General features: G+C 41.2%; 1 protein-coding gene across 5 annotated transcripts in view; it reads left to right on the forward strand.

The window, feature by feature from the left end:
• The window catches only part of REEP1 (receptor accessory protein 1), a 203856-nt gene that overhangs the window by 63598 nt on the left and 117427 nt on the right, over positions 1–22831 (forward strand). For all 5 annotated transcript variants that reach the window (XM_030191053.1, XM_030191049.1, XM_030191051.1 and 2 more), the window contains exon 3: positions 19818–19894. In XM_030191053.1, the coding sequence (XP_030046913.1) occupies positions 19818–19894 (77 nt within the window). The remainder of the gene's footprint in view (positions 1–19817; positions 19895–22831) is intronic.

Below are 22831 nucleotides of genomic sequence, written 5' to 3' on the forward strand. Positions count from 1 at the left end.
AGGTAAAGTTTGACGCATGCCTTAGTTTGTATTTCATACCTTTGCAGTTGGGGAAGTGCAGATCGAGGAATGTGCGGGATGATCTTTTGGCATTCCTTGGTGGTAGGTCTATCAGGTCTGACATGTAAACTGGTGCGTCTCCATGTATAATTTTGTGAACTAGTGAGCATATTTTGAACGTGATGCGTTCCTTAAGTGGGAGCCAGTGTAATTTTTCTCATAAGGGCTTGGCACTTTCAAATTTTGTTTTGCCAGATATGAGTCTCGCTGCAGTGTTCTGGGCTGTTTGGAGTTTCTTGATTATTTGTTCTTTGCAGCAGGCATATAGTGCGTTACAATAGTCTAAATGACTGAGCACCATTGATTGTACCAGGTTGCAGAAAACACTCCTTGGGAAGAAAGGTCTTATTGTTTTTAATTTCCACATTGAGTGGAACATTTTCTTGGTTGTGTTTTTCACGTGGTTCTCTAGTGGTAGGTGTCGATCAATGGTGACTCCAAGAATTTTTAGGGTTTCTGTAATAGGAAGGTTTAGAGTTGGTGTGTTAATGGCGGTGAATTCTTTCTTGTTGTGTTGAGAGGTGAGTATTAGGCACTGGGTTTTTTCTGCATTGAATTTCAGCCGAAATGCGTCCGCCCAAGAATGCATGATATGGAGACTTTGGTTGATGTCATTGGAAATTTCTTTTAGGTCTTGTTTGAATGGGATGTAGATCGTTACGTCGTCTGCATAAATGTATAGATTAAGGTTTTGATTTGATAGTAATTTTGCCAAGGGTATCATCATTAAGTTGAATAGAGTCGGCGAGAGGGGGGATCCTTGTGATACTCCGCATTCAGGTACCCGTGCGGCTGAAATAGTCGAGTTAGATGTCACTTGGTATGATCTTGTGGTTATGAATCCCTTGAACCAATTGAGGACGTTGCCTCCGATTCCGAAGTATTCAAGGATGTGTAATAAAATTCCATGGTCAACCATGTTGAAAGCGCTTGACATGTCAAATTGTAAAAGTAGTATGTTCTTACCAGTTGCAATCGTTAGTTTGAATTTAGTCATGAGAGTTACTAATACTGTTTCGGTACTGTGGTTAGACCCAAATCCTGACTGGGAATCGTGAAGTATTGAAAATTTATCTAAATAGTTTGTAAGTTGTTTGGTCACCAGCTCTTTTGTTAATTTGGTTATTAAGGGAATGGATGCTACTGGTCTGTAGTTAGTTAGTTTACCAGCACTTTTCTTTGCGTCTTTGGGTATGGGGGTGAGTAAAATGTTTACTTTTTCCTTTGGGAAGAGTCCATTTTGTAGCATGTAATTCAGGTATTTCGTTATGTCGTTTATGAATTGTTGAGGAGCAGATGTCATCAGGTTGTTTGGGCATATCTAGTTTACAATGAGATTTGGCAAATCTTTTGAGCATTTGGGAGATGATGTTCTCTGATAATATCTCGGTTAGTCCAGGTCCTGTCCGCTGGGTGAATGCCAGGGACTGGGTCTAGGCAGTTAAGGAGTTCAGCATAGTCGATGGTACTGACAGGTATTTTAAGTCATAGTTGTGTGATTTTTTCGTTGAAATATCTCGCAAGATTGTCTGCTCCAGGAGTGTCTTTGCTGTTGGTTGTGACTGGTGTGATATCTAATAGTTTGTTCACGAGTTGGAAAGGTTTATGTGTGTCCTTGTAATTTGGTCCGATTATGGTTTTGTAATGTAGTTTTTTGGTTTGTCTTATGGTGTATTTGTATTTTCTTTGAAGTTGTTTCCAGGCATTAAGTGTGGTGTCGTCTTTCTTTTTATTCTAAGCTCGTTCTAACCTTCTGACTTGTGTTTTGAGTTTTTTCAACTCTTCATTGAACCATGGTGTTGAGTTCTTTCTGTGTGAGGTTCTTGTTTGGGTTGGAGCAATATTGTCTAATATAGATCTGCATCTGTCATCCCATTCTAAGAGGAATTGAATTGTATCTGTTTTTATTGTCCATTCGTTGTGGTAAATCTGTTGCCAAAATATTACCAGATCTATTTTTCCTCTCGTGGTGTAAGTTTTCTGTTCTTTTTTATTCGGTGGTCCTTTTGTTCGCCATTGGTGTCACGTCCGTGGCCGTGACAACCCTCAGACTTACCCTGTTTCTGGGAGTCAGTGTCTGTGCTGGCTTCTGCTTGTCTCTGTGTCTGTGTCTGTCTTAGGTTCTCTCTGGCTCTGTGTGCTGATTGCCCTACTGAACCTCACCTGTGTGGGCTATGCCTCTTCCAAGATGGCTGCCGCCTCCTCCTCTTTGCCAGTATCCAAGATGGCTCCCGCTGTTCCTTCCTATGGGATGACTGCTCGGTGTGTCAAGCCTCTGTTTGGTTGCAAGGTGATTGCTGCAGCTGGGGCTCTGGTGTTGAAGGGCTTTATTAATCACTCAGAGACTACAGTCCTGGCCTTTGCATCTCATCTAAAGGTCCTGGTGTACAGAGTGCTCTGTACACGGTTTCAGTGTTTGCTCTGTGTGAGTTTCTATGTGTGTTCAGACTAGCTAGCTTAGGCACCGTCTGGCTTGTAGTCTGTGTATAGCTTTCATCCATATCATCTACGAAGTAACTTGTCTATTAGTAAGTTTCTCTGCTTGAGAAGATTATGTTCATCAGTGACGGAGTTTAAACATCAGGCTGGATTGTTAACATCAAGGTTTGTGGCACCTAAATTGGTCCGGAGAGCATATCTGTGAGCCCGACTTGCACAACGGGAACTTCTACTATCTGATCAAGATCGAATGACAGTTACAGATGTTAAGTTAGTATGCATGCTACCATATTTCACACTATCTAAGGGAGTGGTAAGTTCGATAATGCAGCACCGGCATGTGTTACAAGTGGAAAAACCTTTTGCTGACAAACCTATTATAGCATTTTCAAGGTCAAAGAATATTGGAGAACTTCTATCTAAGAAGAAGAGATGTTGTATGGACCAATCTAAAGCTGCTCAACAGATTTGTTGTGGTAATTGCCAATGGTGCTCTCAGGCTTTAACTGGCCCTACATGGTCGGACCCGCAAGATGGGCTGTTTGATAAATTTAAGGTGGTTACTGGACTGCTCTTCAACAATGGTAGTATATGCCATTCAATGCCCATGCAGTAAAATCTACGTGGGTAGGAGTAAACGTGTTGAAAAAATTGCGCTTGAATGAGCATAAATCACGCATCTTAAATCATAAAATTGAAGCACTGATAGTGCAACACTGGATTCAATGTGGACATCAAATAACTGATATTCAATGGAGGATCATTGATCACATTATGGTGGGGTGGGAGGGTGGAAAGATAGATAAATTACTTAACTATACGGAACAATACTGGGTTTTTTTCTTTAAAAGCAATGGCCCCTGGGGGACTAAACCGGGAGGTAGATTGGATGACATTGATTTAGAGCTAGTATGGTATTGGCTGTGCTAGCCCAACCCTCGAACCTGATTGGTGCCCTCTTGAACAGCAGATATGATGGGAGTATAAAAAATGAAAAAAACGCCGTGGCCATCTTTAAACCACGACGAAGAGAACTTATGTGGTATGAAGTATTGCTATTGGGATGAAAGTATTGATGTATGTTTTCCTGAAATTCTAATGGACTTTGTGTGTCTTTAGGAGACGGACCTTGATATAGCCCTCTGCGAAACATGAATTCATGTCGGCAAGATAAGTCTCCTTGTTAGTTGGCTAGGAAAGGATTCCTGACGGATTATGGATTATCAAATGGCGCACTCTACATGGAGCTAAGTATTTTTGTTTCTCCATATAGAGAATTAATCACACATATATATGAAAAACGTTTTACAAAAAATATATATATAAAACTGCAAAGTTGGATTGATGACGATTACATGCCCACCCAGATCAATGTTTTGGCTTAAGTATAATGCCAATGGGGTGGTAGCATGCGATTCTAACGAATCCAATAACAATCCTCTGCTATTGTTAACTCACCCAAGCGAAACAGTAATCAATGGTAAAATCTGCTTCTAAGGGTAAAATCTGCTTCTAAGGGTGGACAAGTTTCTCGATCATTGAACGTCTCCAAAGTTTTTTCAAATATGTCGTGAGCTAACAAAACCAGTGCTCCCCAATTTCATTGTGATAAACATTCACCTAAAGAATAATTTTTCAAATAATAAACTTCAAGGTCTATCCTCTCACTCTCTCAATAAACCTCATTCACACTACTCACTACTTTCAAGGATATATTTCCTCGCACATACATTGCTCATTATATATCACAAGTTCTAGGACATTATCTCAAAATTAAACTCTCTGTTAATCTTGGAAGTCAGCCTGACACTATTTTTAACTATTTAAACTATTTTTAAGTCATATTTGTTATGTGCATTTTCAGATGCTATCAAATATATGCCTGTCTGTGTACAAACATAAACAAACCTACATATACGCACGCACGTACGCTATTCATAGGATTTTGACTGTATCTCCATACAGGCAACTATCCTTAGAGTTTTGTCACATAAATGTGCGCTGATGTAATTATATGGTATACACTCCCAAACTACGATATTGCACTCTAAATGTGCTAGAAATTCTAAATAGACTTTAAAAGTAATGAATAATGGCGCACTTAACTTAATACTGCTGGGTGTGTGCACTGCACCCAGCGGATGTAAACTTCTCTCAGCGTCTCAGCGTCTTTCAATATTATTCCAAACTGTCTTCTATCGTCGGTTTCATAACGAGTTCTACACTGCAGAGTTTCGAATGATCTTCTTCAGGAACTCGAAATGCAATCTTCTGAAAACCAGAATGCAAAAAAGTGCCACAATTCTGATAGTAAAAGGCAGGAAATGATGTCATGACGTGCCAGCTACGTCTAAACTTCACTAATGGGTACCGGAAAACTCAGTAATAACCATTAAATGTAAACTACTTAATCTCAAAACATATTGTAATGCAATAAATACAAGCTAAATACAGACAATTCAGAAAAACCCGCCAACCCTCCCTAAATTGATGTTTCAAGTGACATATTGCAAAAATGCCACAGATGGCATGAAACATAAGAAAGGAGTCAAATAACAGCGTTCCACTCTATGAAATCATTCAGTCCATTGGGGACCATGGTGTCCAACTCAAAAATCCAAAATTGTTCTTTCTTGTTTAATACTCTGTCCATATCACCACCCCTAACCGAGCAAATCACTTGATCAATAATTAGCCATTGAAGTTGAACAAATTGATGGTTTTTCTCCATACAGTGTATAACTAAAGGAGCGGTTAATACATGTTTGTTAAGCCTGCTTTTATGTTCAGTTATGACCCAGTAATTCTGGCTACTGGCTGTAAAGTGAGCTTTTTCATTGAAACCGGCGTTGCGACTGCCAGGGTCTGTCAACTCATGGCTCCTGGCTGAGTCTTTATAAAACACTCGTAACCTGTGTTTTGAGGGGTCCTTCGCTGTAATTGAGAAGCAGTTCTATGAGGGCTTTAAAAGGATAATAGTTGATGCTCTCACTGAAGAGGGAGGCTATGGGATAATTTACTAGTTCCACTTTGGCTATCCCTGCGACGTCCATTCAATCTTCTTTCACAATCTTACAGGTCAGGTACAACAACGTATTGTTCAAATCCAAATAATCTTCACATTGACTGGCTATGTAAAAGTCAAGTGGTGCGGTTTCCAATAAGGCCAATAAAGGCGGTATTTCCACATAAATTTGCACTACTAGTAAAACTATTGGGTTCTAACCCTATAATGATTGCTAATTCATTTTCTGCTCAGATGAGCACCAGTGAGCTCGTATTTCTCATTACGGTTCTATGCCTGATGGGGTCATAAGAGATTATGGACTGCTTATCTTAGCAATTGACAATGTCTTAGTTCATAGTCTCCATTAAATCTTCCACGCTCGAGTAATAACCTCTCCGTACTACAGATGTTTCATCTGGTAAGCCATACACCATCAAGATGTAAAATTGGTCTTTTGGAATGTTGTCCCACATGTGTGGGTATTGTATTTCCGCCAAACCCACTTTCCAAGGGCCATGTAGATCCAGAGGTCTTTCTAAACGTACTGTAAAATTAGAATTGGTGTTTTGCAGAAATATTTCCACAGATGCGTTGCTAGGTACTGTAATGTAGAACCCTTCATCGTTCATGTTGGTTCTTGTGTGCAGCCTTAGATGTCTTGTACCTTGCTGACCAGCAGCCAACTGTTAAATTTCTTAGGGCATCCTCTCCATTTCACTAGACATTTTTTACTACGACCCCTTCCTTTAACTTCTAAAACTTTTTCAATATGGTAGATCCTGTCAGTGTTAGCACTGATTTTTAATAGTTCTTCTGGGTGAAAAGAACCTTCCACAGCTTTCCTGTTGTAATCCTGTATCTTGTAAACATGCTTCTGCCCCCTGTTTAACACACCCATTATTACAAATGTTTTAATTAGATTTAAATTATGTGAGAGGAATTTAATATATGTGTTGGGGAATTGCACTAACGTGTCCTGTATAATGTTTAATGAAATATACTCAGAAGGACTAGATTCTTAGTCTCAGGTACAGAACAAGTTTATTTACAATACTGTATAGGTAATGCAATCATTTTAGCTTCGGTTTGGCGATTTTATAAACGTGCCACAAGATAAATATTGTTAGAAAGTCTGAATTATTAATTATGCTGGATTGGTATTAACTCATTCTGATTGAGGCTCAGATGTATTCTTTCAGCTGCTGGTTGGAGTGGTGAAGGAGGTCTTGTATTTGTGGCTTGATGGTGATCCTTGTTGGAAGAGAAGTCTTCTGTTTGCAGATTTGTTGGGAATGGATCCTGGAGGAAGTCTTATCTTGGGTGAGTGGAGTCCAGCGAAGGTCCAGAGAGCTGGGTTCAGTGAGAGTCCAGAGGGAGTGGTGCAGAGAGGGTCCAGAAAGAGCGAGTTCAGTGAGTGAGAGTCCAGTTTATATAATCTTGCTGGGCCATAACAAAGTCATGTTTGTATTAACCTAATCAAAACTCAGGGATAGTTTAAACTGGTTTTGGAGATGGAGGCCTGGAAAACTTGGTTTAGCTGGTCACATGCTTCCTGGATGACCAGCTATTGTAGTACACACCCCAGAATATACCTGGCAAGATTAAGAGAGTCATTGTCTGGGAGTTTCAGGTAGATGGTCTTTCTTTTGTTATATCCAGCCTCTTTGATTGCTGTCAGTATACAGATCCTGTTCTTAGAGAATGGTGGTAATTATCTCTCCTTTATCCACACAGCCTGCTTTTGTTACACACTGGTTGACCATTTCTTTTGTTTCAGGCTTTCAAAGGTCTGAAGGAGAAGGGATGGGGCCATATCTGCTTTCTGATTCTGAGCAATCTATAATGCACCTTAAGCTCTTTCATTAATTCAGAAATTAGTATGATATATACTTTAATTAATATTGCTGACAAACAGTAGCAATAGGAAGAAAATCTGTAGATGATTCACCAACCATGTATTTATGTGTCCTTCCAGTCAAATATGACCTGGCCAAAACCATTCTAAAACTGCATCTCCTAATCCTATTGTACCACCTGAGCACAGCTCTGGTGTACGCTCACTTGTGAGGTTTAATCTCTTCACGCCATCTCTGTGATGGGGTGAAGCTTACCCAGTAATTCTCACACAACCGGTTGTCAATTCAGCAATTTCTCTTTATTTTTCTTCATTTCAAATGACAGACAAGAACATAGCAGAAGCAGTGCACAAACAGCTTATTAAAACATAAGAAAAAGAAAGATTAGAAGTGGGAAGAACTAGCAGTCACCTGGCTTCCCAAGTGCCCACCAGACTCTCCCCCAGGGACTAAGGCGCTCTCTCATTTTATAGGTTTTTCATCCAGCTCTTTATGCCTTCCCTCTCATCTGCCTATCTGTCCTTTCCACCTGTCATCTCTCACCCGGTCTTCATCCCTCCCATGTTCCAGAATAATCTTTCCCGCTTTTTATCCTGTTTCTTTGTCCTGTCCAGCTACAGTTTTTTCTCTAAATTCATAACATTCCAGCATTAGTTTGCACCTGGTACATATCTTTATCTCCTTAAAATACAAGCTGAGGATGCTGCAGCAATATGGAACTAATGTTAAAGCACATATCTCCATGCAAGCTTCTTTTAAGGCAATTCATATGTGTAAGTCCCTTGCCCAAAGAGCTTATGATATCACCATTCTTGCCATGCCCAAAGTGCTCTGAACTCCCATATATTCTCATCAGCACTGCCACACAGTTCACACACACTTGTTAATGTTTTTAAACTATGTGACAGGTCTGCGCAGTCCCTGTATTCAGTTCTTCTTTTAGTTATTTGTCTAGGCCATTGGCCTGCTCTGACCTCCCTTCCCGACAGTAACACTATCTTTGTCAGTTGTGCCAACAAAACTGTATGGTTTAGAGTAGCACAGGCAGCACTGATATCAAGTCCTACCATGGTAAACTGTTCACCTTTCAAAAGCAAGGCAATTGACATCAACAGTAGAGAGTAATGATGTTTCTGTACTGTGGGACTTCCTGAGCCCATGCTAATGGGGATCCAGTGCTGCAGTTCAGGTAGTCCAACAGCTGTTGTAAAATTACTTTCTCCAGTAATTTAATCAAAAAGGTGTTCATCTGGAGATCCTACTTTTATGCCTCCATCTTGGGCGGGTGACATTATTTCTTCTCTGGCCCCAGGAAGTCTGTGAATGATGGTCTGTTCTCCTGTTGCTGCGGTCTTCAGTGTAGAGCAACCAGGGATGCACCCTCTTTATTCACCCATCTTCTCACTCCACTTCTTGTGATTTTAATATATTCTTATTGATGTTTTTCCTTCGCTTGGGTATTTTTTATGGTTATGCAGGTTAAAATTTCAGTAAGTAAATAAATGTCCTATACAATAATTATGTTACATGAACTTGATACCACCCGACCTTTATTCACTGAGAAATAGAAGCATGTCACTCCCCTGTGTCTTCCGTGTGTTCTCTGGGAGTATTATTCATATGTGGAAGGTCAATGGAGAGGTAGAGTCAATATCAGTCTTTCACTCACAAGGAACAAATTAATCAGGCCTATTTTTAAATGACTTCTTGGAAGATTTTCATATTGAGTAACTCTAAGAGTGCTTTGTAACATGAGTGGCTAACCTGATTCTTATGACCTAGAATCATTTAATCATAAGAACAAGTGTTGCCATACTGGGACAGACCCAAGGTCCATGAAGCCTAATATCCTGTTTCAAACAGTGGCCAATCCAGGTTACAAGTACCTGGCAAGATCCCAAAACAGTAAAATAGATTTTATGCTGTTTATCCTAGAAATAAGCAGTGGATTTTCCCCTCAGTCCATCTTAATAATGGCTTAAGGACTTTTCTTTTAGGAAGTTATCCAAGCCTTTTTAAAACCCTGCTAAGCTAACTGCTTTTACCACATTCTCTGGCAATGAATTCCACAGTTCAATTACACGTTGAGTGAAGAAATATTTTCTCAATGTGTTTGAAATTTACTGTTTAATAGCTTCATTGCATGCCCCCTAGTCCTAGTAGTTTTGGAAAGAGTAAACAAGCGATTCACGTCCACCCCTTCCATTCCACTCATCATATCTGCCCTCAGCCGCATCTTCTCCAAGCTGAAGAGCCCTAGCTGCTTTAGCCTTTTCTGTAGCTTTTTTCACTATATCTTTTTTGAGATGCAGTGACCAGAATTGCACACAGCGTTTAGGTGCGGTCACAACATGAAGCGATAGAAAGGCATTATAACATTCTAATTTTTGTGTTCCATTCCTTTCCTAATAATTCCTAATATTCTATTTGCTTTTTTGGCCGCGGCGGCACACTGAGCAGAGGGTTTCAAAGTATCATTGATTATGACACCTAGATCCTTTTCCTGGGCGGTGACTCCTAATGTGGAACCTTGCATCACATAGCTATAGTTTGGGTTCCTCTTTCCCACAACATAGTAACATAGTAAATGACGGCAGATAAAGACCTGTACGATCCATCCAGTCTGCCCAACAAGATAAATTCATTTTACATGCTATGTGATATTTTATATGTATACCCAACTTTGATTTGTCCTTGCCATTCTCAGGGCACAGACAGAAGTACTAAAAGTTCTGAAGCTAACGTCGAAGCCCCATAAAATTTACACTCCAGCCCATCCATATTTATTCAGTCACGATCAGGGAGTAGACCATAGAAGTCTGCCCAGCACTGGTTTTGCTTCCCAATTACCGGTGTTGCCACCCAATGTCCGCTAAGATTCCGCGGAACCATTCCTTCTAAACAGGATTCCTTTGTGTTTATCCCACGCATGTTTGAATTCCATTATCATTTTCAACTCCACCACCTCCCGTTGGAGGGCATTCCATGTATCCCCACCCTTTCCATGAAAAAATACTTCCTGACATTACTCCTGAATCTGCCTCTCAACCTCAATTCACGCCCTCTAGTTCTACCGCCTTCCCATCTCCAGAAAAGGTTTGTTTGCGAATTAATACCTTTTATATATTTGAACGTCTGTATCATGTCACCCCTATTTCTTTCATCCAAAGTATACGTGTTCAGGTTGGCAAATCTGTCCTCATACGGTTTGCAATGCAAATCCCATACCATTTTTGTAGCTTTTCTTTGCAACACTTCCAGTCTTTTTACATCTTTAGCAAGATATGGCCTCCAAAACTGAACACAGTACTCCACGTGGGGCCTCACCACCTGTAGAGGGGCATCAGTGCCTTCTTTCTTCTGATGGTTATACCCTTCTCTATGCAGCCATTGCCTGCTGTTTGGATCATGTCATGTCAGGCAGGCATGTTCTAGATGTAACTTGATTAAGGTGTTCTCTCTGAAGTATTCTGACAAAATCTTGCCCAGGACCATGACCAGGTCTACACTGAGGCTGGCTATTTATTTATTTTTAGAGACTTAATATACCACCTCTCATTGTTAATGCAGCAAAGCAGTTTACAAATTTAAAACAAAGATAGGGAGAAGAAAAGAGAAAAAAAAACCCTAGGAATTCTAATGAGCACTGAAGTTTTGACTAAAGAGCCAGGTCTTGACAAGCTTTTTAAAAGTAGTATAACAGAGTTCATGTTTTAATTCAAGTGAAAGAGTATTCCAGAGTTTTAGCCCCACTTAACTAAAGGCTGTTTCATGAGTGACATCCAGTTGAATGTGCGAAGTAAGGAGGTAGTTACAGAAGGGCAGTCTGAGAAGAGCATATTGCCTGTGATGGTATGCAGGGGACCAGAAGGTTTGAAATAATAATCTGGAGTTGACGAATAGAGTCCTTTGTAAACCAAGATTAGCAATTTAAAATGAATGCGAGTGGATAATGGGAGCCAATGTTCAGTGATTAGTAGAGGTGTGACCTGGTAAAAATGATGAGCCTTGTGAAGTAATTTGACTGCTGATGATTGGATAAGTTGTAATTACTTGAGGGAGGATAAAGACAGGCCAGAAAAAGGGAATTACAATAATCTAAATGAGACAGAATCAGTATATGAATACAGGACATGGGCAAAAAAGGTCTGACAGAATGATGGAAGGCAATGAAAGATGTTTGTATAATCTTATCAATATGCTTTTTAAAAGTCAGTTTGCTGTCAAAAATCATTCCCTGGATTCTTATTTGTTCAAAGTATTTAATTGTATGTCCCAAGATGGTAGGAGCAGGAGGTACAGGTACATAAGGGTTAGGGAAGTGGATGGCTCATTGAGAAAAGGTTTATTATCTCTTTGTTGCCAAGAGAAACAGACTGATCCACCCTTTGTTTTGGGGAACACCAGAAGACTGGGAGAAAAGGGGTAGGCAACCAAGAGGTGGCTGACAACACTTAGATCATTTTGGGAGGTGGGGCAAGCAAGCAAAATAAAGCACTTTACTTGGACTTGAAGACGTCTGCTGCTTGTATGCAAAATGTGCATAAATCACCCTTAGTATAAGGTCACAACACTGCCTTCAACCAGCCCACAACAATCTATATGTCTTTTGCTTTTCTTTAAGAAGCCCTGTTCCTGTCAAGCCCCTTGGTCTTCACTTATCCAGATATCCATATGTAAGCAAGTCTTCCAATTAGTGGAGCTGAGAGTGACCCCTGGCACAGGTACTAAATAGTACTTTTGGTGTCTTTGGCTCAAATCTGACAAATCTCCTCCACCACTATCTTCCCATGCACACAGAACAGAAATAAAATGGTCCCAGTGGGTGGCTTAAAATCCTCTCAGTTGTCCTTGTTCATGAGCAAGCCACTCACGTTGAAATAATAACCAGGGAAAGCTGGTAACATGTATAACGTGGAGGGGCTTTTTTGAAATAAACGTCTAAATCAGAATTTGGACGTTTTATAAAGACGTCCAAATTCCGAACAGGAAAGAAGGTCATTTTCGAAAAAGATGGACGTCTATCTTTTGTGTTCAAAAATACCATGGACGGCCTGTGATTTGGACATTTTTCGATTTGACGTCTTTGTTTTTTGGCCATTTTCGGAAAAAAAAACGTCCAAGTGTAAAACGTCCAAAATCAAGCCATTGGGACATAGGAGGAGCCAGCATTTTTAGTAGACTGGTCCCCCTGACATCCTAGGACAGCAATAGGGCACCCTAGGGGACACTGCAGTGGACTTCATAAAATGTCCCCAGGTACACATCTGACCATTGCTCCCTTACCTTGTGTGCTGAGCCCCCCCAAAATCCACTACCCCCAACTGTACACCACTACCTTATGGGTGAAGGGGGCACTTATATGTGGGTACAGTGGGTTTCTGGTGAGTTTTGGAGGGCTCACAGTTTCTTGCACAAGTGAACAGGTAGTGGGTGTATGGGCCTGGGTCCACCTGTCTGAAGTGCACTGCACCTACTACTAAACTACTCCAGGGACCTGCATGCTGCTGTATTGGACCTGAGTATGACATCTGAAGCTGGCCTAGAGTCTGGCAAGTAATGTTCTTCAACACACTTTTTGGGGGTGGGAGGGGGTTAGTGACCACTGGGGGAGTAAGGGGAGGTCATCCCTGATTCCCTCCAGTGGTCATCTGGTCATTCAGAGCACCTTTTTGTGCCTTATTCGTAATAAAGCCAACACCCACAGAGGGTGATCTCACCACAGGAGAAACCGAAAGTCAAATGTACAACAAGTGGATCCAAAACAAAAGGGGTCCTCGCACAAATGGTGTTTCCCAAACAAGGTCTTTATTAGAATAAATAAAATGACCCGACACGAATCGTGTTTCGGCCACAAGGGCCTGCCTCAGGGGTCTATAAATAAAAACATAAACAATCAAACCTACACATATTATAAAAAATGATAAGATAAAATAAATAATTAGTGTCGGGTCATTTTATTTATTCTAATAAAGACCTTGTTTGGGAAACACCACTTATTCGTAATAAAAACAGGTCTAGCTCAAAACGTCTAAGTTTTAGTGCTGGACGTTTTTGCTTTGTTCCATTATGACTGAAAGATGTTCAAGTCTTTGGAACGCCCAAATCCTGCCTTGAACATGCCCTTGATACGCCACCTTGAAATTTGGACGTCCTTCTGACGGACTTTGGAGAAAGACATCCAAAATGAGGTTTTGATTATACTGATTTGGACGTTTCTGTGAGATGGACGTCCAAATGTTTACATGTCACTTTTTGGACATCTATCTCTTTCGAAAATGAGCCTGATAGTAATATAATAGATGACAGCAGATAAAGACCTATATGGTCCATCCAGTGTGTCCAACAAGATAAGCTCATAGCATAAGGTATGATGTGATACTACATACAGTATGTATCCTTGATCTTGATTTATCCCTGCCATTTTCATGGCACATAGAAGTCTGCCTGGCACTGATCTTCTTCTCCAACTTCTGAAGTTGTCATTGAAGCCCTACTCCAGCCCATCCAAATCTATCCAGGTACGATCAGGGCACAGACTGTAGAAGTCTGCCTGGCCCTGGCCTTGTTCTTCAGTTATGGAAGCTGAATCTGTCCAGCCTTGATCAGGACAGAGACCGTAGAAGTCTGCCCAGCACTTCCCTATCTGTCCAGCCACAATCAGGGCACAGACCATAGAAGAATGCTATAATTTGTTCTAACACCAGACTGAGTAGCATAGAGAAGCTCATGGTGAGTCAAATAATTTTACCGGTTGTTCTGTAACATACCCTTCCACTATTTTAACAAATAGAAGAATAGAAACTACAGGTTAATAGTTACAAACCTCTGAGAGACTGGCTTTAGGATTGTTGGGAAATGGAGTGAGAACAATATCTCTTCCAGAAGGAGGAAGCATTCCTCTCTCCATATAAAAATTAAATCAGTCTGTTAAAGCATTCAAAAATTTATGGTGAGGGGATTTTAAGCGAGTACAGGGGACAGCTGTCCAAACTACAAAAAGATTTAGCATATATTAAAATTAGTCTCTTTGTGCCTGAAGAATCAATTTTCTCGAATTAACTTAGCTATGTATCAGTTGGAGTACCTGATTCTAACATATTTTAAGACCCTGTTGATACTAGAAGAAAGTTAATTTCTAATAGACAGAATTTTACCCTCAAAATATGAGGCTGAATCTGAGGCTGATGGAGAAACAGAGTCAGTATTGTTCACAACACAGTTCAAATTGGTTAGATCCTCTAAGAGTAATATAATTTTTTAATATCAGGGCGCTCAACTCCTACCAGTTTAGAATTAAACTCTTGCTTCTTGATAGCCAAGAGTCACTTGTAAGTGTGGATTTGCTCCCGCCATTTCGCCTTGTTATCTACAGAAGGGTTTCTTCTGCACACCCTCTCCAATTTTCTGTAATTGTGTTTTAAATTCATTAATTCTTAATCAAACCACCTATCTGATTTCCTTTGGTTCTTAATTTTGGTTTCAACAGGAGATAATTTATCCAGAATTACAATTCCCATCTGCTTCCATTCTTTAAAAAAAAATTCTCCTTATTCTGGGCTACTGATAAATGAGAGTCAACTTCCTCCCAAAATTGTGGGGGATTCATTTTATTTCTATATTGTCGAGTGCCAGGGACCTTAGGTAGTTTTTAAAATGTAGCTTCCCATAATAGGGAAGTGTGGTAGCCGTGTTAGTCCACTCTTAAGGTTATCAATAGAAATCAAACAAAATAAAACATGGAAAAGAAAATAAGATGATACCTTTTTTATTGGACATAACTTAATACAGTTCTTGATTAGCTTTCGAAGGTTGCCCTTCTTGGTCAAAACACCCAGGGAGAATCTGCTACAGTACAAGGAGAAAAAATCCACAGACAGAATCCCCCTTGTAGTGACATACAATCCAGAGCTGGAAAAACTGAGGAAAATCATAAGAGATCTACAACCTATACGGATGAATTACTGAAAGAGATATTCCCATCCCCACCAGTACTGGCCTTCCGACAGCCACCCAACTTAAAACACAAGCTAATCAGAAGTAGACTTCCATCACAGACTGAAAAGGAACAGAAGGGCACACTTCCCTGTAATTTATCCAGTTGCAAACTATGCCAAAATATTTCACAGGACCCCACAGTTATCCACAAAGGAAAGATATTCAACATAAAGGGATCTTTCACTTGCTCATCTTCCAATGTGGTATATATCATTCAGTGTAAAAAATGTAACGAAGGATGCTATATTGGAGAAACAGGCCAGATGCTTAAGACAAGATTCAATTTACATAGACATCACATGAACAATACTGGTGCCAGTAGGGCTCCCACGCCTGTTGGTCAGCATTTTACAGGACCAGGACACTGTACCAGTGACTTCACAGTGAGAATCCTGAAAGATAACTTTAAAACCATACAAGAACGTAAGATCTTTGAAGTCAGAATGATTGAATATTTTAACACCCAACAGAAAGGACTTAACAAGGATCTGGGGTTCCTAGCCCATTATAAACCATAAAACTGTATGTCTCTGTTGATCACCCCACCCCTCACCTATCCACACTCATCCTGTTAGAATATCAATGATATGCTTTGATGTCCCCATGCATACCTCCTACCTATCCCCATCCTCCCACCCTGTCAGACTGTCATAGTAATGCTTGAATGTTTTCACTTATATACACTGTCAGCTAGCACATTTGCTTATTTCCGATCTGACGAAGAAGGGCAACCTTCGAAAGCTAATCAAGAAATGTATTAAGTTATGTCCAATAGAAAAGGTATCATCTTATTTTCTTTTCCATGTTTTATTTTGTTTGATTTCTATTGATAACCATAATAGGGAGAAATTAACTAAAAAGTGGTCAGACCATGGTACTCAAACAGATTCCAGAAATGAAAAAGACAGCGACAGTCTAGTAAGGAGTTAGTAGCTATTAAAAGATCTAACTGATGTCCTTTCACATGTGTAGCACTGTTAAGTAAAGAGGAAAGACCCAAGCCGTCCAAAGAGATATAGAAGCTCATTACCTGAGAGTCTGAGCGATTTTCAAGTTGCAAGTTAACATCTTCTGCGTCTGCTAGCAAAGTAAAATATGATCTAATTGCATACTTTTTTTCTGAAGTACTCCTGTAAATGTCTTCTTACTGAATATATATTCTTGGACTCAATACAACTTGAACAGTTTATTAAGGCGCATGAAAGTAGTAGTGTGGATTAAGGGGGTATATGTGCTGTATATAATAGTTTATACTGACTTGAGTGCCTTATTTTTGTTTTGTTTTTGAGGGTTAGTTGATTTTCTTAGGGAATATTTGTCCCTTTATGTATAATTTCTTTTCCTCCTTTTTTTTTTTTAACAATTCCAATTCACATCTTATGATGAATATGTAAATGTTAAAAAATTTGAAAAAGAAAAAGGAGGATAAATAAACCCAACCAAGACTTTGTTGGACCCTTAGAAACAACTCAAACACTATAAAATGTGCACCTCAGCTAGTACAAACTAATACTGGTGGTACAGTATCTGCTCAGTTCCACCTCAATTGCGCACGAAGGGGTATACAAAGAGATGGAACATGCTTCTTTGGCTCATGCCTTCGGTGTGATGCCTCAGAAGCGTCAGACTTTAAATAGTAGCGGGTAATGTCATTGAGCTGCGACCTGGAAGACCGTGACCACTCCCTCTGCCCCCAAATCGGTAATGAAGTCTGACAGTCTTTAATGATGGCAGCAGAATTAGTAGCCTTAGCAGCAAGCTGCAGAATTCTGGTAGCAGGTCATGCTCGCCTCTCCTTTAAAAGGAAGAAGGTATTTTTATCTGTCTGGGAGAAGTATATTCAATAATCGCTGCCTACATGGGTGAGAAGCAAAATTCTAAATGAATTGGATGTGTAGACGTGATGCATAGATAGGATTGTTCTATTAGTCCCATGACTGGCATGATTTTTGGGCAGGGGGGGGGGGGTCTAGCATTAATAACATGGGAAATGAGAATCGAAGAGGGGAAGAGGATGCTACATTCTATATGATGTTATAATATCAGAACGAATGTTATTAATGGAATAGCTGTTGCTATGTTTGATTTTATTTGTTCAATAAACAGAAATTTAAATACAAAACTTAGCAACTGCAAAAAGGTACTCTCGTACCTTTCATCTGCTCTTGGCATAGGGGAAAAGGGGTGAGATAGCATGTGTCATTCTGGAAATGGAAGGTACCTGTGCTGTTTCCCTCCCCCAGCCTAGGCACACTAGCAACAGCATGGCTGAAAAAATTGCTTGCACCTAAATTGTATTTTTGCTGTTAACCCTAGTATTCTATAATGGAAAGTAGGTGCCTTATTCTTTTATAAAATAGACTTCTACCATATTCCTTTATAGAATAGACTCCTATCAGGTGCACAGTTAGAGAATCACCTCCAAAGTTACTATCTCAACATTTGTTCTTGGTTTGCAATTCCCTAGGTGCTTTATGCTTAGCAAGCACAGAACCTCTTCCTTCCATAGGGGTTAATATTTAAAGAGATTTTTCTCCTAACTTTGGGATTTAGGTGGCTAAATTGTCTCATTTTTAAGCTGAGCTGAATGTCAGGAATATTTTATTGTATTGTATTGTGTGATTTTGTTGTAAAATGTATTGAACAGGGATTTTGGTAACATAACCTGTTGTTGAAATTCCCATTGGACAGAGACTGCCTACTTGGAAAGTAGAATATAAATTCAATTAGAAAACTTGTTTCAGAAGATATTTGAATGTAGGTATCCAGATAGTGGATGGAGCTGGTGATGGGGCTAGATCAGAGGAAGCAGTGGCATAGCCAAGAATTTTAACGGGGTGAGTCTCCTGCACCCCCCCCACCCCGGTACCTTAAAATTACCTCCGCTCTAGTCTTTGCCTGGGCAGTGGCAGCGGCACTCATAGGCTGCCTGTAGCCTGCACCGGGACCTTCTCTTTGAACTGTCCCTGCCCTTCACAAAAGAGGAAGTTGCATCAGAAGGGGAGGATGGTTCAGAGAGAAGGTGCAGGCTGCAAACAGCCCATCCAGCTTATAATTGAAAAAGAAAAACGCCTATATTGCGACCCAAATCGGGGGATAGACGTTTATCTCACAAAAACGAATAAAGCGGTAAAATCGAAAGCCGAATTTGGACGTTTTCAACTGCACTCCGTCGCGGATGCGGACAAAGTTGATGGGGGCGTGTCGAAGGCGTGGTGAAGGCGGAACTGGGGCGTGGTTATCGGGCGATCAGAGATGGGCGCCTTTCACCCATAATGGAAAAAAAATATACGTTTTTAGCGAGAATTTAGGGCACTTTTCCTGGACCCTGTTTTTCCACGAATAAGGCCTCAAAAAGTGCCCTAAATGACCAGATGACTACTGGAGGGAATCGGGGATGACCTCCCCTGACTCCCCCAGTGGTCATAAACCCCCTCCCACCACAAAATATGCCGTTTCACAACTTTTTATTTTCACCCTCAAATGTCATACCCACCTCCCTGGCAGCAGTATGCAGGTCACTGGAGCAGTTATTAGGGGGTGCAGTGGACTTCAGGCAGGTGGACCCAGGCCCATCCCCCCCCCCACCTGTTACACTTGTGCTGGTAAATGGGAGCCATCCAAACCGCCCCCCAAACCCACTGTACCCACATGTAGGTGCCCCCCTTCACCCCTTAGGGCTATAGTAATGGTGTAGACTTGTGGGCAGTGGGTTTTGAGGGGGATTTGGGGGGCTCAACACCCAAGGGAAGGGTGCTATGCACCTGGGAGCTGTTTTACCTTGGTTTTTTTTTTTTTGTTGTAAAAGTGCTCCCTAGGGTGCCCGGTTGGTGACCTGGCATGTGAGGGGGACTAGTGCACTACGAATCCTGGCCCCTCCCACGAACAAATGCCTTGGATTTATTCGTTTTTGAGCTGGGCGCTTTCGGTTTCCATTATCGCTGAAAAACAAAAACGCCCAGCTCAAAAAAAGATAAACGTCCATGTTTTTCGAAAATACGGTTCGGTCCGCCCCTTCACGGACCCGTTCTCAGAGATAAACGCCCATGGAGATAGACGTTTTCCTTCTATTATGCCCCTCTATGAGTACCACTGCTGCTGCCCGTATGTAACACATGCACCTTGAATAAATATGCCACTGAGAGGAAGTAATTTAGGTGCTAAGAAGTGAAATTTAGGAAAATGAATAGCATTCTGAATCTAGATGTCCAGATTCTGGCCATTTAGGATTAGGAAAATTTATAGTAAAAAACAAAAAGTGCATAAGTTTAGCTGAAAAGTACCCATCTTGTGAAGAACTGAGCATTTTTTTAAATTCCTTCCCTAGCATTTAGCCTTGTCGTTTTCAGTATAAAATTTTGTTCTGTTCATATTTCGATAATACTGAGTAGCCTAGCTGAAATGTCAGCTGTGTCTGCTGCTGTTACTATCTTAATAATTTGGATTTATTTTCCTAGGTAAAATGGATGATGTATTGGATCATATTTGCACTCTTCACTACAGTAGAAACGGTCACAGATATCTTTCTTTCCTGGTGAGTATGAGACTAGTATGTTCTTCTCCTCTTGCTCCTCCTCTTTGTGCCTTGTCGCATATTAATAATTTTCTAGAGCTGTGTACAAGCTTATGGCTCATTCCAGTGCTGTAGAACAGCCCTTCTGTCTAGGTCTCTGCAAGGAGAGAACAAACTTGGCATGTGCTTTGTGGTCTGCACTTCTACATGTGTTTATGTCATTTAAAGCACTACCATTTGATCATGATTTTTCTTTGACATTTTTGATCTTCAGGAACAGGGTGGCTAAATTGAAGGCACTGAATGGACTGGGCCCGGCACTGACCCCTGTGGCAATCCATTGGTAACATTCCCTCGAGCATTGGTTACCATTTTCTGTTTGTTAATCAATTTATTATAAATCAATGACCAATGGAGCATCATAGGGATTGGTGCTAGCTCAGTCGTCTTCAGTTTCTTTATATATGATTTTAGGGAATGGTTAGAAGGAAAATTTTTCCTGTACAAGAAGCAAGTGGATAAGAAGAGATATCTTCTTCTCACTGTTGCCCTGGAGACCTGGTCTGGTTGTCCACTCAGAACCTGCACCTTAAGTCTTCCTCCACCAAATTTGACCCCGATTCATTGGGCAATAGCCCGTTATCCATCGGGTGGTACCGGTTACTTACGAACTGAACTTACCCGCCACTTTGAGTATTCATAACACGTTTCATGTGTCCCTTCTCATGCCGCTTGTTTTGACTACTACTACTACTACTTATCATTTCTATAGGACTACTAGACGTACGCAGCGCTGTACACTTGAACATGAAGAGACAGTCCCTGCTTGACAGAGCTTACAATCTAATTAGGACAGACAAACAGGACAAACAAGAGATAAGGGAATATTAAGGTGAGGATGATAAAATAAGGGTTCTGAACAAGTGAATAAGGGTTAGGAGTTAAAAGCAGCATCAAAAAGGTGGGCTTTTAGCTTAGATTTGAAGATGGCCAGAGATGGAGCTTGACGTACCGGCTCAGGAAGTCTATTCCAGGCATATGGTGCAGCAAGATAAAAGGAACGGAGTCTGGAGTTAGCGGTGGAGGAGAAGGGTGCAGATAAGAGAGATTTACCCAGTGAACGGAGTCCCCGGGGAAGAATGTAGGGAGAGATGAGAGTGGAGAGGTACTGAGGAGCTGCAGAGTGAATGCACTTATAGGTCAATACAGGGCCGGTCAAACCCGGTAAGCAGGGTAAGCACTGCAGGAGGGCGCCTGCCTTCAAAGGCGCCACTTTGCAAGCAATCAAGCTCTGCTGAAGCTTTTGTTTTTATCTAATCTCTGCTGCTCATCTCAGTCTGGCTCCAAAGCTGTCAGCTCTCTGTCCCGTCCCCTCCCCACTCCCAAGCAGAGAAATATCCTCCTTGTGTTTGTCAGAGGAGTCACTGCGCCAACTGAATCTGGCTCTGAAATAACTTGTGGGAGCTCAGCTAACCTCTGCCCAGAGAGGGCTCAGACAGAGACAGCACAGCAGAGCCTGGACCCTTGTTTTGTCAGAGACTGCTGTTTAGTGCTGCACCTGACCCACCCTTTTCCACCCCCACCCCCACCCCCAACACAGCAACTCACAGGACAGGAGGGCTAGATGCCTGCTTTCTAACCATCACCTATCTCTCATTCCCACTTCAGTAACTCCTGTTAGTCTGTCCAACTCAGATTGTAGAATATGTTAGTTTATGCTGATTAAGTCTGTCCTAGCTAGATCCTAAGCTGTGCTCGATGGGAAGTCTATTGTGCTGCATGCAGAGTCTAACTTCTTAGGATTAGAGGTTCATTTTTGAAGAATTTGAAGAGGGGCTATCTCTTTTCTACATGTGTGACTGCAAGGCCAAGTGTCTGAATAGGGATCTGTTTGTTAGATTTAGAAATTTTGATAACACATTGTTTTTCAGAGTTGGCAAGACTGTCTGTTCTCCTAATTCCTGGTCTGTGTGCTAAGTTATTTTTCTTCTATACTGGTGTAATATTTTCAATGATGCCATGGCTGGGAAAAGGGGTGTGTCTACTGTAGGGCGGGGCCATAGTGATCCCGCCTCTGGATGGGTAGGGGCGCCGACTAATAGACTGCAGGAGGGCGCTAGAAACCTTAGGACCAGCTCTGGGTCAATAAGAGGAGTTTGAACTGTATGCGGAAACGGATAGGAAGCCAGTGAAGTGACTTGAGGAGAGGGCTAATATGAGCATAACGACCCTGGCGAAATATTAGTCGTGCAGCAGAATTTTGAACAGATTGAAGAGGAGAGAGATGGCTAAGTGGGAGACCTGTGAGAAGCAAGTTGCAATAGTCTAAGCGAGAGGTGTTAAGAGCGTGGATGAGGGTTCTGGTAGTGTGCTCAGAAAGGAAAGAGTGAATTTTGCTGATATTATAGAGAAAGAAACGACAGGTTTTAGCAGTCTGTTGAATATGTGCAGAGAAGGAGAGGGAGGAGTCAAAGATGACCCCAAGGCTACGAGCTGATGAGACAGAAAGGATGAGAATGTTATCCACAGAAATAGAGAATGGGGGAGGAGGAGAGGTTGGTTTAGGGGGAAAGATAAGAAGCTCAGTCTTGGTCATGTTTAGTTTCAGATGGCGCTGAGACATCCAGGCAGCAATGTCAGACAGGCAGGCTGATACTTTGGCCTGGGTTTCGGCTGAGATTTCTGGTGTGGAGAGGTAGATCTGGGAGTCATCAGCATAAAGATGATACTGAAAACCATGGGATGAGATCAGAGTACCAAGGGAAGAAATATAGATGGAGAAGAGAAGAGGTCCCAGGACAGATCCCTGAGGTACACCAACTGACAGTGGGATAGAAGTAGAAGAGGATCCACTAGAGTATACACTAAAGGTACGCTTGGAGAGATAAGAAGAAAACCAGGAAAGAACAGAACCCTGAAATCCAAGTGAGGACATCGTATCAAGGAGTAGGCTGTGAT

The sequence above is a fragment of the Microcaecilia unicolor genome, chromosome 2, assembly GCF_901765095.1.
Source record: "Microcaecilia unicolor chromosome 2, aMicUni1.1, whole genome shotgun sequence".
Classification (NCBI taxonomy): domain Eukaryota; kingdom Metazoa; phylum Chordata; class Amphibia; order Gymnophiona; family Siphonopidae; genus Microcaecilia; species Microcaecilia unicolor.